At 44.3% G+C, this 15,251-nt stretch overlaps 1 protein-coding gene across 1 annotated transcript; it reads right to left on the bottom strand.

Annotated features, from left to right (window-relative positions):
- Positions 1–1,286: 1,286 nt before the first annotated feature.
- LOC123998629 lies at positions 1,287–5,434 on the bottom strand. Its single transcript, XM_046303682.1, has 2 exons — positions 5,015–5,434; positions 1,287–4,212 (listed from the first exon to the last, which is right to left on the bottom strand). The coding sequence occupies exon 2, from the start codon at positions 3,019–3,021 to the stop codon at positions 1,558–1,560; it is 1,464 nt and encodes a 487-aa protein (XP_046159638.1). The 5' UTR covers positions 3,022–4,212; positions 5,015–5,434; the 3' UTR covers positions 1,287–1,557.
- Between the last annotated feature and the right edge of the window lie 9,817 nt (positions 5,435–15,251).

The following is a 15,251-nucleotide window of genomic DNA, read 5'->3' as shown; positions in this document are numbered from 1 at the left end:
AAAATACAGTGTTACTAGTACACATGGGAACATTTAGTCCTGATTTGGGGGTCGAATATGGTCAAAAAAACACAATAGCATTGTTATCGCCTGGTAAATGTAATGTAAATGTAATGCAGAGGATTAATGATCTGACTGTAGAGTTGAAGATTTCAGGTTCAATCCCACACATTCCTTAACCATGTTTCTGTAAAAAAATTATATATATATATTTATTTAAGGTGGGGGGGAATGAGGCTCAGACATAATCAACCAAAAATAAAGAATGTCTTTATTTCGTCCAGATTTATAAATTCAGTCAGAAATGCAGAATTTAAATAAAACTGTTCAACTATAAAAAACACACCCAATAATGGAAGTCCTACTTTGAAAAGCTTAATATTGTCCCGTCTTATTTTTCACTCCGGACCGCTGCTCCCGAGTGGCACATTGGTCTGTAGTGACGCCTCAGTGCTTGAGGCATCACTACAGACACCCTGGTTCGATTCCAGGCTGTATCACAACTGGCCGTGATTGGGAGTCCCATAACGCGGCGCACAATTGGCCCAGCATCGTCGGGTTTGGCCGGTGTAGGCCGTCATTGTAAATAAGAATTTGTTCTTAACTGACTTGCCTAGTTAAATCATTTTTCATGATCTGAAAAGCAAAAGTGATCCAAGATCAGCACTCGTAGTCTTGGATACCTTGTAAATATGAGCCCAGATGTACACAGCATATAAAGACGATGGGTGAAGTGGTGGTGAATAACACAGTTACCATTATTTCCCCGGGTCAGTTATGTCTAAGAAGACAAAAAAGGATGCATGGAATTCCTGATTTCATACTGCCATGGCTATATAGTGAAATAAACGAGAGCTTTCCTGGTGGTGCAGAGGATTAAAAAACCTGGCTTGGGAACCAAGCGCTGCAGATTGTCAACTTTTGAAGTGTAAAAAAATATAGTTGTGTTTGTATGATTAAATGCTGTTCAAACGTCCTATGAATTAAAATGCCATGTGTCTCTATATCACCTTCAAATGTGAATGTCCATTAAACCTGGAGAGAAATATAATGGGGATGTATTCCAATCTGCTTTAAGGAGCTACACATTTGCATGCTGTGGTAATATTAGGTAATAATGAAATATACAATTTTCTAAATGGTCTTGACATGTTTCTGAGGACCTCCAAGACAAGATAAAATGTATATTGAATATGTCAAACCTAAAATAAATAGGCTATGAACGTCATATAAACGGACTTATCTGTAAATTGTGGAACATTGTGGGAATGTTCTGTGGGAATATTCGTGCAACATCCCAGACAACTCCCATGAATTAATATAATATTCTTGGAACCTTTAAAGAAGTTAGACCAGGTGTTCTGACAACATTCTTACATTATAGGAATGTCATCACAACTGGGCATATTTTGTGTTTTGGGAACCTCTCTCGTCATATACACACAATGTTCCCACAGCCTAATGAAACATTCTTGGCACCTCTAAAGAACAGATGTTATTCTGGGAACATCCGTGTGACATCAGGTGTTTTTTGCACCCTAAATAAATATTGTAGAATCATCTGCACAACTGGACAGTTTTTGTGTTTCGGAAACATATCTTTTGTGATGTTCCCACAATATTCTCACCAGACTGTACCCACACCCTAATGAAACATATATTTTGTGATGTTCCCACAATATTCTCACCAGACTGTACCCACACTCTAATGAAACATATCTTTTGTGATGTTCCCACAATATTCTCACCAGACTGTACCCACACTCTAATGAAACATATCTTTTGTGATGTTCCCACAATATTCTCACCAGACTGTACCCACACTCTAATGAAACATATCTTTTGTGATGTTCCCACAATATTCTCACCAGACTGTACCCACACCCTAATGAAACATATCTTTTGTGATGTTCCCACAATAATCTCACCAGACTGTACCCACACCCTAATGAAACATATCTTTTGTGATGTGCCCACAATATTCTCACCAGACTGTACCCACACTCTAATGAAACATATCTTTTGTGATGTTCCCACAATAATCTCACCAGACTGTACCCACACCCTAATGAAACATATCTTTTGTGATGTGCCCACAATATTCTCACCAGACTGTACCCACACCCTAATGAAACATATCTTTTGTGATGTTCCCACAATATTCTCACCAGACTGTACCCACAACCTAATGAAACATATCTTTTGTGATGTTCCCACAATATTCTCACCAGACTGTACCCACACTCTAATGAAACATATCTTTTGTGATGTTCCCACAATATTCTCACCAGACTGTACCCACACCCTAATGAAACATATCTTTTGTGATGTTCCCACAATATTCTCACCAGACTGTACCCACACCCTAATGAAACATATATTTTGTGATGTTCCCACAATATTCTCACCAGACTGTACCCACACCCTAATGAAACATATCTTTTGTGATGTTCCCACAATATTCTCACCAGACTGTACCCACACCCTAATGAAACATATCTTTTGTGATGTTCCCACAATATTCTCACCAGACTGTACCCACACCCTAATGAAACATATCTTTTGTGATGTTCCCACAATATTCTCACCAGACTGTACCCACACCCTAATGAAACATATATTTTGTGATGTTCCCACAATATTCTCACCAGACTGTACCCACACCCTAATGAAACATATCTTTTGTGATGTTCCCACAATATTCTCACCAGACTGTACCCACACCCTAATGAAACATATCTTTTGTGATGTTCCCACAATAATCTCACCAGACTGTACCCACACCCTAATGAAACATATCTTTTGTGATGTGCCCACAATATTCTCACCAGACTGTACCCACACCCTAATGAAACATATCTTTTGTGATGTTCCCACAATATTCTCACCAGACTGTACCCACACCCTAATGAAACATATCTTTTGTGATGTGCCCACAATATTCTCACCAGACTGTACCCACACCCTAATGAAACATTCTGGGAACCTTTGAAGAACAGATGACATTTGTTTGAGGAACATTCTTGCAACATCAGGCAAATGTTTTATACAAACATTCTATAATCATCATCAACGGGACAGTTTATGTGTTATGAGTACATTTGCATGACCTAACCAATTTTGGTTTGCTGGGTGAGCTTGTTTAACAATGCAGGCGACTGTTGACTGAGTGATCTGCAATGTACCTTGCATCTAAAATACCTACTCATTATTATTTGTAGATCAATCAGTCACAATTTACCCATGATACATTACAGTTTTGATCCTCTCGAACATGGCCAGTACAGCTACATACATTTGCATGCAGCGTCTGACTCACATTCACTGACAAATGTCGCCATCTATTGCTCACAGAAGGTAAAGGGCATGGGTTCACAGTGAACCCCCTCAACCCAAGCAGGAAAGCTGCATCAACCATTGTGAAGAAGAAGGACCGTAATCTAGAAAGGGGAAACAAGTCACGTTGACAATAAAGCGGTGAATTGGGGAAGCATAAACAGTGTGCGAGCCTTCCGGTTCTTTACAAGTATTCTTTATTAGCCCAGCACCTACATTTTTAAGGATGTGCGTATGACCACAAACGTTTCTATAAACAGGTCGCTGCAACCAACAAACATTGCAAAAATCATAACAAACATTCATATGGTTTCCTGTAGTAGTGAACATTTCCTGTAGAAGTGAACATGGACAAGATAGATTAGAGAAGGAGCAGTGTTCTAACCATAAATCTATGGTTCTACCGAGGCCTCTGTGGGTAGGGGAGCACAAACTCACAATGACTCAATTCATCCCCTGCAATAGCCCCCATAAATCCAGCTGTCTTAATCAGCTCCACATTCAAAAGCAGGAAACTTGAACGGATTCCTCAAACAGCACTGAAAATCTACTGATCCATCAATAAGGCCATAAGATGGCGACGTCCTCCTTTGAAACAGACAGGCGTCTTGGAAAGTAAGTCAGGTCACCCAACAAAAATTCTAATATAAAAATGTCTTAAATGACATTTGAGTGTGCTCTCCATGACACAGAATGGAGGACAGTTTCCAGTTCAGCTCTACTGAGCGATGCAATGGGACTGTGACTGCGCTGCTCCCAAATGACAGATGGGTGGCTAAGTGTTAATAATGCTCTCAGAACAAGCCGTAAAGACTCCCAGATGTTTGGGAGCCCAGATCTTGAGCCAGCCAGCCCCCATTTTTCCGCTCCGCACTGCTGCTCAAAACAGGGAGAGGAGGGAGTGAAGAGGGTGGAATGAGAGAGAAAAGAGAGAGAGAGAGAGAGAGAGAGAGAGAGAGAGAGAGAGAGAGAGAGAGAGAGAGAGAGAGAGAGAGAGAGAGAGAGAGAGAGAGAGAGAGAGAAAGAGAGAAAAGGAGAGCAGAGGTGGAAAGAGAAAGAAATGGGAGGGAGGGACAGAGAAAGAAAAAAAGAGGGCGATAAGAAAAAGAGAAAAAGGGAGGCAAGAGGTTGGCTATCCTTGCATGCACTCAGTCAGCGGGGTCATTGAGTGCGCTCATTATTTCTTGGACTGCCTGTCAAAACACTACTGCTACCCGCCTTTCCGCCACAGTGTGTGCCTATTCACTGAGGGAAACTTAACAACACAGTGTTCTACACACACACGCATACACCTAGCACACAAATGCATGCAGTGATGCACGCCAGCACGCATGCACACAAAAACACACACTACGCTCTGGGACACAGGGAATCTCCTTGAACTTTTAGCGATGTTCCAACTTCCTATTACAACTCTCTTAGCAGCAACTCACAAAAGATCAATACCGAGTTTGAGACAGATATACGCAGTGGGAGTGACTAAATAACATCATACAAACAGGATATTTCAACCTGAGAAGTAACAAGGATTTGGATTGTATATGAAAGTGTTTATAGGCTAGCTGCAATCTGAGCCTCAGCAGGCATTTCTATGGTATGAAATTGTCGTACGGCTCTCTTTTTTTGAATATGAACATGCATTTGCATGTGTAGTTGCATGGTAAATGAGAGTTCTTACCAGGTACAGGAGGAAGGTGTGCATGCCAGTCCCCAGTCCCACAGAGGACAGGTTACCCAAGCCTACCCAGTAGGCACACCACGGGAAGCTCTTCAACATGTGCTGCACACAGGGGACAGACACACAGACAGAGAGACAGCGCCAGCTTCACTGAAGACAGAGAGACAGTCAGCCATGGGAGACTCAGGCAAAGTGAGAGAAAAACGAAGTAGGAGAGACAGTAGGAGGTTGAGCGTGTGCACTGTGTGCACCCTACTCTGTTCTAGAGAAAGGAGGGAGGGCCAAGAGTGAGAGAAGGTAAACAAGGCAGAAAGTGAAAGTGCGCCACAGAAAGAGAGGGGGAGCAGTGGTGAGAGGGTGAGAGAAAGAGAGGGAGGGAGGGAGAGGGGCAGAGAGGGTGAGAGATGGCAAATGAGAGAGTGAGGGAGATAGAGAGGGGCAGAGAGGGTGAGAGACGGCAAATGAGAGAGTGAGGGAGGGAGGGTCAGAGATGGTGAGAGAGGGCAAGTGATAGAGAGAGAAGAAGCAGAGAGTGGCAGGGGTGAGAGAGGGCAAGTGATAGAGAGAGGAGAAGCAGAGAGTGGCAGGGGTGAGAGAGGGCAAGTGAGAGAGAGAGAGAGAGAGAGAGAGAGAGAGAGAGAGAGAGAGAGAGAGAGAGAGAGAGAGAGAGAGAGAGAGAGGCAGAGAGAGCAAAAGTGAGAGAATATCAGTTAGTGCCTGTTGTTGAGAGTTTTAGAGGACAAGCCCATAGGGTAGGAGTGTTCAGATTCAGAACAACATAGACAAAAAGAAGAGCAGAATAATTGTTCTTCTACAAGTCAGTCAGCTCTTGCACAACTCTCTCTCTTCCCCCGCCCATCTCTCCCTCCATCCCTCACTCCATTGATAGTACACTATATAGACCAAACACCACCTCAAGCATGGGCAAACGGGTTGTTTTCAGGAAGAGCCAGTGATGTTGTAGATTACGGGAACACTGTGGAGTTTTTTTGGCACCGAACTCATTTCCCAGAAAACACAAGTGAATACAGGAAAAAAATATATACATGATAAGCACCAGCAGCGTCTCTCATGGCCTATTAAAAATCCTGGGTGGGAAGTGCCAGCCATGTCCAATTGTTTTCAGGGTTACCAAGAATTAATGACGTAACACATTAGGACTAGAGTTTAGGAGTTTAATATGGACTATAATATATTTGGTGCTACAGCTTTAAAGCAATTCTGTCTGGGTCTCTGGAGACACTTTTACTGTGGTATATTAGCTGTTCATTTGGTAAGATCTGTGTGTGTGTAATCAGTACTTTAGCTGTTCATGTGGTACAGATAATGTACTGATTAAATAGGGCAGGTGGTAAATAGGGCCGGTGGTAAATAGGGCAGGTGGTAAATAGGGCAGGTGGTAAATAGGGCAGGTGGTAAAAAGGGAAGGTGGTAAATAGGGCCGGTGGTAAATAGGGCCGGTGGTAAAAAGGGAAGGTGGTAAATAGGGGCGTTGGTAAATAGGGCCGGTGGTAAATAGGGCAGGTGGTAAATAGGGCCGGTGGTAAACAGGGCAGGAAGTAAATAGGGCAGGTGGAAAATAGGGCATGCGGAAAATAGGGCCAGTGGTAAATAGGGCAGGAAGTAAATAGGGCCGGTGGTAAATAGGGCAGGTGGTAAATAGGGCAGGTGGTAAATAGGGCCGGTGGTAAATAGGGCAGTTGGTAAATAGGGCAGTTGGTAAATAGGGCATGCGATAAATAGGGCCGGTGGTAAATAGGGCAGTTGGTAAATAGGGCATGCGATAAATAGGGCCGGTGGTAAATAGGGCAGGTGGTAAATAGGGCCGGTGGTAAATAGGGCAGGTGGTAAATAGGGCATGCGATAAATAGGGCAGGTGTTAAATAGGGCCGGTGGTAAATAGGGCAAGTGGTAAATAGGGCAGGTGGTAAATAGGGCCGGTGGTAAATAGGGCAGGTGGTAAATAGGGCAGGTGTTAAATAGAGCATGTGGTAAATAGGGCAGGTGGCAAATAGGGCAGGTGGTAAATAGGGCATGCGATAAATAGGGCAGGTGGTAAATTGGGCCGGTGGTAAATAGGGCAGGTGGTAAATAGGGCAGGTGGTAAATAGGGCCGGTGGTAAATAGGGCAGGTGGTAAATAGGGCAGGTAGTAAATAGGGCAGGTGGTAAATAGGGCATGCAATAAATAGGGCATGCGATAAATAGGGCAGGTGGTAAATAGGGCAGGTGGTAAATAGGGCAGGTGGTAAATAGGGCAGGTAGTAAATAGGGCAGGTGGTAAATAGGGCAGGTAGTAAATAAATAGGGCAGGTGGTAAATAGGGCATGGTAGATAGGGCAAATAGGGCGATAAATAGGGCAGGTGGTAAATAGGGCAGGTGGTAAATAGGGCAGGTGGTAAATAGGGCCGGTGGTAAATAGGGCCGGTGGTAAATAGGGCAGGTGGTAAATAGGGCATGCGATAAATAGGGCCGGTGGTAAATAGGGCAGGTGGTAAATAGGGCCGGTGGTAAATAGGGCAGGTGGTAAATAGGGCATGCGATAAATAGGGCCGGTGGTAAATAGGGCAGGTGGTAAATAGGGCCGGTGGTAAATAGGGCAGTTGGTAAATAGGGCATGCGATAAATAGGGCCGGTGGTAAATAGGGCAGGTGGTAAATAGGGCCGGTGGTAAATAGGGCAGGTGGTAAATAGGGCATGCGATAAATAGGGCCGGTGGTAAATATGGCAGTTGGTAAATAGGGCAGGTGATAAATAGGGCAGGTGGTAAATAGGGCAGTTGGTAAATAGGGCATGCGATAAATAGGGCCGGTGGTAAATAGGGCAGGTGATAAATAGGGCCGGTGGTAAATAGGGCAGTTGGTAAATAGGGCATGATAAATAGGGCAGGTGGTAAATAGGGCAGTTGGTAAATAGGGCATGCGATAAATAGGGCAAATAGGGCAGGTGGTAAATAGGGCCGGTGGTAAATAGGGCAGGTGGTAAATAGGGCATGCGATAAATAGGGCAGGTGTTAAATAGGGCAAATAGGGCAAGTGGTAAATAGGGCAGGTGGTAAATAGGGCCGGTGGTAAATAGGGCAGGTGGTAAATAGGGCAGGTGTTAAATAGAGCATGTGGTAAATAGGGCAGGTGGCAAATAGGGCAGGTGGTAAATAGGGCATGCGATAAATAGGGCAGGTGGTAAATTGGGCCGGTGGTAAATAGGGCAGGTGGTAAATAGGGCAGGTGGTAAATAGGGCCGGTGGTAAATAGGGCAGGTGGTAAATAGGGCAGGTAGTAAATAGGGCAGGTGGTAAATAGGGCATGCAATAAATAGGGCATGCGATAAATAGGGCAGGTGGTAAATAGGGCCGGTGGTAAATAGGGCAGGTGGTAAATAGGGCAGGTAGTAAATAGGGCAGGTGGTAAATAGGGCAGGTAGTAAATAGGGCAGGTGGTAAATAGGGCAGGATAGATAGGGCATGTGGTAAATAGGGCAGGTGGTAAATAGGGCAGGTGGTAAATAGGGCAGGTGGTAAATAGGGCATGCGATAAATAGGGCATGCGATAAATAGGGCAGGTGGTAAATAGGGCATGCAATAAATAGGGCCGGTGGTAAATAGGGCAGGAAGTAAATAGGGCCGGTGGTAAATAGGGCCGGTGGTAAATAGGGCAGGAAGTAAATAGGGCAGGAAGTAAATAGGGCCGGTGGTAAATAGGGCAGGAAGTAAATAGTGCAGGAGGTAAATAGGGCCGGTGGTAAATAGGGCCTGTGGTAAATAGGGCAGGTGGTAAATTGGGCAGGTGGTAAATAGGGCAGGTGGTAAATAGGGCAGGAAGTACGTTCAACACTTTTTTCAGCTTTTCAGGTCTCGGGAGACAACAGCTTTATAAAGGCTTAGGAATGTTAATTAGCAACCCCTGATGCACACATACACTGTACCAAATGAACACCTAATGTATCACAGACGTGACACACACACACACACACACACACACACACACACACACACACACACACACACACACACACACACACACACACACACACACACACACACACACACACACACACACACACACACACACACACACACACACACACACACACACACACACACTTCACCTTCTGATGTTTTCCTTCAATAGAGTAGGCGGTGGAGAAAAGGGTGACCAGCACCAGCAAAGACAAGAAATAATGTATTTGACGCCATAACCTGAGGAAAGAAGAGATGGAGGGAAGAGGGAAAGAAGAGAAGGAGGAGGAGCAGGGAAAAGAGGAAGAGGGGAAGGAGGTAAAGAAGAAGATATGGGGAGGGAGAAGAGGATGAGAAAATGGGCAGATGAGATGGTGGCTGGCCTTGAGCTGGCACGCAGGCTGATCCTATCCCAGTGTGTTTAAGTGGGCGTCTGGGGCTGAGGGGTGTAGGAGGATTTAAGGCCCTTATCCCTGACAACCATATTAAAGGCTTTATAGACTCCCTTCCCCTTCTCTCCTCTTGACCCACACTCATTAGGCTCATAGTGTCACAGGATATTAACACTGGCTGGCACACACTGCGTCACAAATGGCAACCTATTCCCTATTTGGTGCACTACTTTTGACCAGGGCTCATAGGGTTGCATTGCCATTATATTATTTGTCTGTTCAGGAATTAACTGATATGCAGTTCATGGTTTAAATGTTTGTTCAATAAAATGTGAGATTATTAAGTGAATAAAACTGACCCATACCTTCATATTCCCCAATTTTATGCTATCCAATTGGCAGTTACAGTCTTGTCCCATCACTGCAACTCCCGTACGGACTAGGGAGAGGCAAAGGTCGAGAGCCATGTGTCCTCAAAAACACGATCCTGACAAACTGCACTGCTTCTTGACACACTGCTCGCTTAACCCGGACGCCAGCCACACCAATGTGTCGGAGGAAACACCATACAACTGGCGACCATGTCAGAGTGCAGCCCTCCCCTAACCCGGATGACGCTGGGCCAATTGTGTGCCGCCTCATGAGTCCACTGCGCCACTCGGGAGTGTCATGTTTTGTCATTGATTATCATGTCTTGTCCCTGTGCTTCCCCTTCTATTCGTTTCCCTCTGTTGGTCTTATTAGGTTCTTTCCCTCTTTCTATCCCTCTCTCTCTCCCTCCCTCTCTCCCTCTCTCTCTCTATCGTTCCGTTCCTGCTCCCAGCTGTTCCTCATTCGCCTAACTACCTCATTTACTCTTTCACACCTGTCCCCTATTTTGCCCTCTGATTAGAGTCCCTATTTCTCCCTCTGTTTTCCGCTTCTGTCCTTGTCGGATCCTTGTTTGATGTTTGCTGTTCTGTTTCCTCGTTCCGTCCTGTCGTGTTTTGCCTTCTTCAGATGCTGCGTGTGAGCAGGTGTCTAGATCAGCTACGGCCTGCGCCTTCCCGAAGCGACCTGCAGTCTGTGGTCGCATCTCCAGTTGTCCCCCTCTACTGACTAGAGGGTTTCAGTTTTCCTGTTTTGACTTGGAATAAACTCTGTTTCTGTAAAGTCGCTTTTGGGTCCTCATTCACCAGCATAACAGGGAGGCCCTCATATCCACCTTCTGGCTCAACCCTAACCGTAAACCATGTCCACATGCTGGCTCAACCCTTACCCTAGCCTCAACTCTAATCCTAACCCTAAACCTAGCTCCATGTCCACATGCTGGCTCAACCCTTACCCTAGCCTCAACTCTAATCCTAACCCTAAACCTAGCTCCATGTCCACATGCTGGCTCAACCCTTACCCTAGCCTCAACTCTAATCCTAACCCTAAACCTAGCTCCATGTCCACATGCTGGCTCAACCCTTACCCTAGCCTCAACTCTAATCCTAACCCTAAACCTAGCTCCATGTCCACATGCTGGCTCAACCCTTACCTTAGCCTCAACTATAATCCTAAACCTAACCCTAAATTTAGATTCATGTCCACATGCTGGCTCAACCCTTACCTTAGCCTCAACTATAATCCTAAACCTAACCCTAAACTTAGATTCATGTCCACATGCTGGCTCAACCCTTCCCTTAGCCTCAACTATAATCCTAATCCTAACCCTAAACTTAGATTCATGTCCACATGCTGGATCAACCCTAACCCTTAACTTCAAGTTTTATTGTCATGTGCACTAGTACAGTGAAATGCCTTTCTTGCTTGCTCTTTCCAAACAATGCAGTAATCATTATCAGTAGTATCATTAAATTATTTTAATTCAAGTACAACAACAACAAAAAACACAAGAAATAAGAAGAACACAGGAATGTAAGTAAATTATTTACAAGGTCAGTTCCAGGGTCAGTGCCAATAACATATTTACAATGTGTAGAGATACTGGAGTGGTAGGGTTAGATTTAAGATTGTACCGGTACCCCCTGTATATAGCCTCACTGCTGTTATTTTACTGCTGCTCTATAATTATTTGTTATTTGTACTGTATTTTTTACTTAACACTTATTTTTCTTAATACTGCATTGTTGGTTAATGACTTGTATAAGTAAGCATTTCACTTTAAGGTCTACACCTGTTGTACTCGGCGCATTTGTGACAAATATTTTTATTTTACTTGAAATATGTATAGGGATAAGGTATGATAAACAGAGTAACAGCAGCGTACATGATGATTGTATGCGAGTGTGTGCATGTGTGTAGAGTCAGTATGAATGTGTGTGTTTGCAGAATTTTGAGCGTGAGTGTGCATAGAGACAGTCATAAATAACAATAGAAGGGTCAATGCAGATAGTAGCCATTTTGTTATCTATTTAGCAGTCTGATGGCTTGAGGATAGAAGCTGTTCTGGGGGTCCTGGATGGCAGGGAGCTTGGCCCCAGTGATGACTGGGCTGTACTCACCACCTTCTGTAGCGCCTTGCGGTCGGGTACCTTGCAGTTGCAGTACCAGGCGGTGATGCAGCTAATCAAGATGCTCTCAGTGGTGCAGCTGTAGAACTTCTGATAGAATCTGAGGGCCCATGCCAAATCTTTTCAGCCTCCTGCGAACGAAGAGGAGCTGTCGTGCCTTCTTCACAACTGTGTGGGTGTGTCTGGACCATGTTAATTCCTTTGTGATGTGGATACCGAGGAACTTCAAGCTCTCGACCCGCTCCACTACAGCCCCATTGATGTGGATGAGGGTGTGCTTGCTCCTCCATTTCCTATAGTCCACGATCAGCTCCTTTGTCTTGTTGAAGATGAGGGAGAGGTTGCAGTCCTGGAACCACACTGCCAGGTCTCTGACCTCCTCCCTATAGGCTGCCTCATCGTCGTCGATGATCGGTCCTAACACTGTTGTGTTGTCAGCAAACTTGATGAGGGTGTTGGAGTCATGCATGTCCACACAGTCGTGGGTAAACAGGGAGTACAGGAGGGGACTAAGCACACAACCCTGAGAGGCCCCTGTGTTGATGGTCAGTGTGGCGGATGTGTTGTTGCCTACCCTCACCGCCTGGTCCCAGGGTCCTGATCTTGGTGAGGAGCTAGGAGGGGACTATGTTGTTGAATGCCTAGCTGTAGTCAATGAACAGCATTCTTACATAGGTATTCCTTTTGTCCAGGTGGGTGAAGGCAGTGTGGAGTGCAATAGAGAATGCGTCATCTGTGGATCTGTTGGAGCAGTATACAAATTGGAGGGGGTCCAGGGTGTCTGGAATGATGGTGTTGATGTGAGCCATGACCAACCTTTCAAAGCATTTCATGGATATAGATGTTAGTGCTACGGGGAGGTAGTCATTTAGGCAGGTTACCTTGGCATTCTTGGGCACAGGGACTATGGTGGTCTACTTGAAATAAGTTGGTATCAAAGACCGGGTAAGGAATAGGTTGAAAATGTCAGTGAAGACACTTGCCAGCTGGTTAGCACACGCGTCCTGGTATTCTGTCTGGCCTTGCAAACATTAACTTGTTTAAAGGACTTACATTGGCTACGCAAAGCAAGATCACACAGTAGTCCAGAACAGCTGGTTCTCTCATGCATGGTTCAGTTTGCTTGTCTCGAAGTGAGCCTAGTAGGCATTTAGCTTGCCTGGTAGGCTTGGGTCGCTGGGCGGCTCGCAGCTGGGTTTCCCTTCGTAATCCGTGATAGTTTGCAGCCCTGCCACATCTGGCGCAGTAGGATTCTAGGTGCGACAAAAGCAGGGCCTGTAGGACCTGCCTTGTTGATAGTGCCGTTAAGGCAGAGCAGTGCTTTATAATGGACAGACTTCTCCCCATCTTAGCTACTGTTGTATCAATATGTTTTGACCATGACAGTTCACAATCAAGGTTACTCCAAGCAGTTTAGTCACCTTAACTTGCTCAATTTCCACATTATTCATTACGAGAGGGTTTAGTGAATGATTTGTCCCAAGTACAACGCTTTTAGTTTTGGGAATATTTAGGACTAACTTATTGCTTGCTACCCATTCCAAAACCAACTGAAGCTCTTTGTTAAGTGTTGCAGTCATTTCAGTGGCTGTAGTAGCTGACGTGTATAGTGTTGAGTCATCCGCATACATAGACACACCGGCCTTACTCAAAGCCATTGGCATGTCATTATCAAAAATTGAAAAAAAGCAATTCCCTGGGGAATTCCTGACTCTACCTGGATTATGTTTGAGAGGCTTCCATTAAAGAACACCCTCTGTTTTCTGTTAGACAAGTAACTCTTTATCCGCATTATAGCAGGGGGTGTAAAGCCATAACACATACATTTTTCCAGCAGCATGATCGATAATGTCAAAAGCTGCACTGAAGTCTAACAATCATTTTATCATCAATTTTCTCTTAGCCAATTATCAATCATTTGTCTAAGTGCTGTTCTTGTCGAGTGCCCATCCCTATATGCGTGCTGAAAGTCGGTTGCCAATTTGTTTACTGTAAAATAACAATGTATCTGGTCAAACACAATTTTTCCAGAAATTTACTAAGGGTTGTTAGTTAACAGGCTGATTGATCGGCTATTTGAGCCAATAAAGGGGGCTTTACTATTCTTGGGTAGTGGAATGACTTTAGCTTCCCTCCAGGCCTGTGGGCACATACTTTCTCTTAGGGTTAAATTGAAGATGTGGCAAATAGAAGTGGCAATATCGTCTGCTATTATTATCCTCAGTAAAGTTTCCATCCAGATTGTCAGACCCCGGTGGCATGACATTGTTGATATCCAAAAATAATTATTTCACCTCTTCCACACCGACTTTACAGAATTCAAAAGTACAATTCTTGTCTTTCATAATTTGGTCCGATATACTTGGAAGTGTAGTATCAGCGTTTGTTGCTGGCATGTCATCGCTAAGTTTGCTTATCTTGCCAATTAAAAAGTAATTAAAGTAGTTGGCAATATCAGTAGGTTTTGTGATGAATGAGCCATCTGATTCAATGAATGATGGCGTGCAGAACATCCAGAGCTGCTGACTTGTTAAAGTAGAAATGTTCATCCAAATCCAGGTTAGTGATCGCTGTTCTGATGTCCAAAAGTTGTTTTCTGTCATAGGAAATTATGGCGGAGACATTAAGTACAAAATAGTTCAGATCAGCCTAAAACAAAATATATTCAAAATAGCCAGTAAGACGGCTCCTATCCACTGCAGCGCCATCTTTCTCTCTCTCTCACCATGTGATCCACTTGCTGTAAAAACAACTTGTGCTTTCCTGAACTGAGCAGCCACTTACTCTGGCAGCACAATACTCGCCTTGTGATGCCCGAGGTTCACCACATCCTGTTGTCATTAAGTAAACAAACATGTTGCCCTCAGACTCAAGAGGCTCTCAAGGTGTGCACAATGACCTCCTTTAATAAGGCCCTTACGTCAATAGAGTATTAGGTGACTAAAAACAGGGAAATCAACATAGGGATCATGCCTGGGGCAAAGTTATTCATATCAGAAACCGGTTCCATATCATCAATAACATTGAGCCTGCAGTGATACAAAGTTTGTAAGAGTATTATTCAACTGAACTCTATATAAACTCATCATATATTTCTGATAAACACTTTTTAAACTGGGCTGGGTAAGAAAAAAATTAACTATTTTGGCAGGGCATCTAATTGGCATATTTAATAGCTACATCAATGAAGGTTGACTACTCCCTGCTTACGAAGTTGTTTTAATAAATGATCCTGTCTTGTACTGTCTGACTGTACAGCCAGGCAGACAGGATTCAGTACAGGGGAGCGAGCCAGGAGGGGAGCAGAGAGAGTCAAGGTCTGTCTGTCTGCATGTCCTTTCTCCTCATCTCCTTCTCTAGACATTTTGAAGGAGAAGGTCCGAAGGGAG

The sequence above is a fragment of the Oncorhynchus gorbuscha genome, linkage group LG16 (assembly GCF_021184085.1).
Source record: "Oncorhynchus gorbuscha isolate QuinsamMale2020 ecotype Even-year linkage group LG16, OgorEven_v1.0, whole genome shotgun sequence".
Taxonomy (NCBI): domain Eukaryota; kingdom Metazoa; phylum Chordata; class Actinopteri; order Salmoniformes; family Salmonidae; genus Oncorhynchus; species Oncorhynchus gorbuscha.
This window is presented reverse-complemented; position numbering and strand designations above follow the sequence as displayed.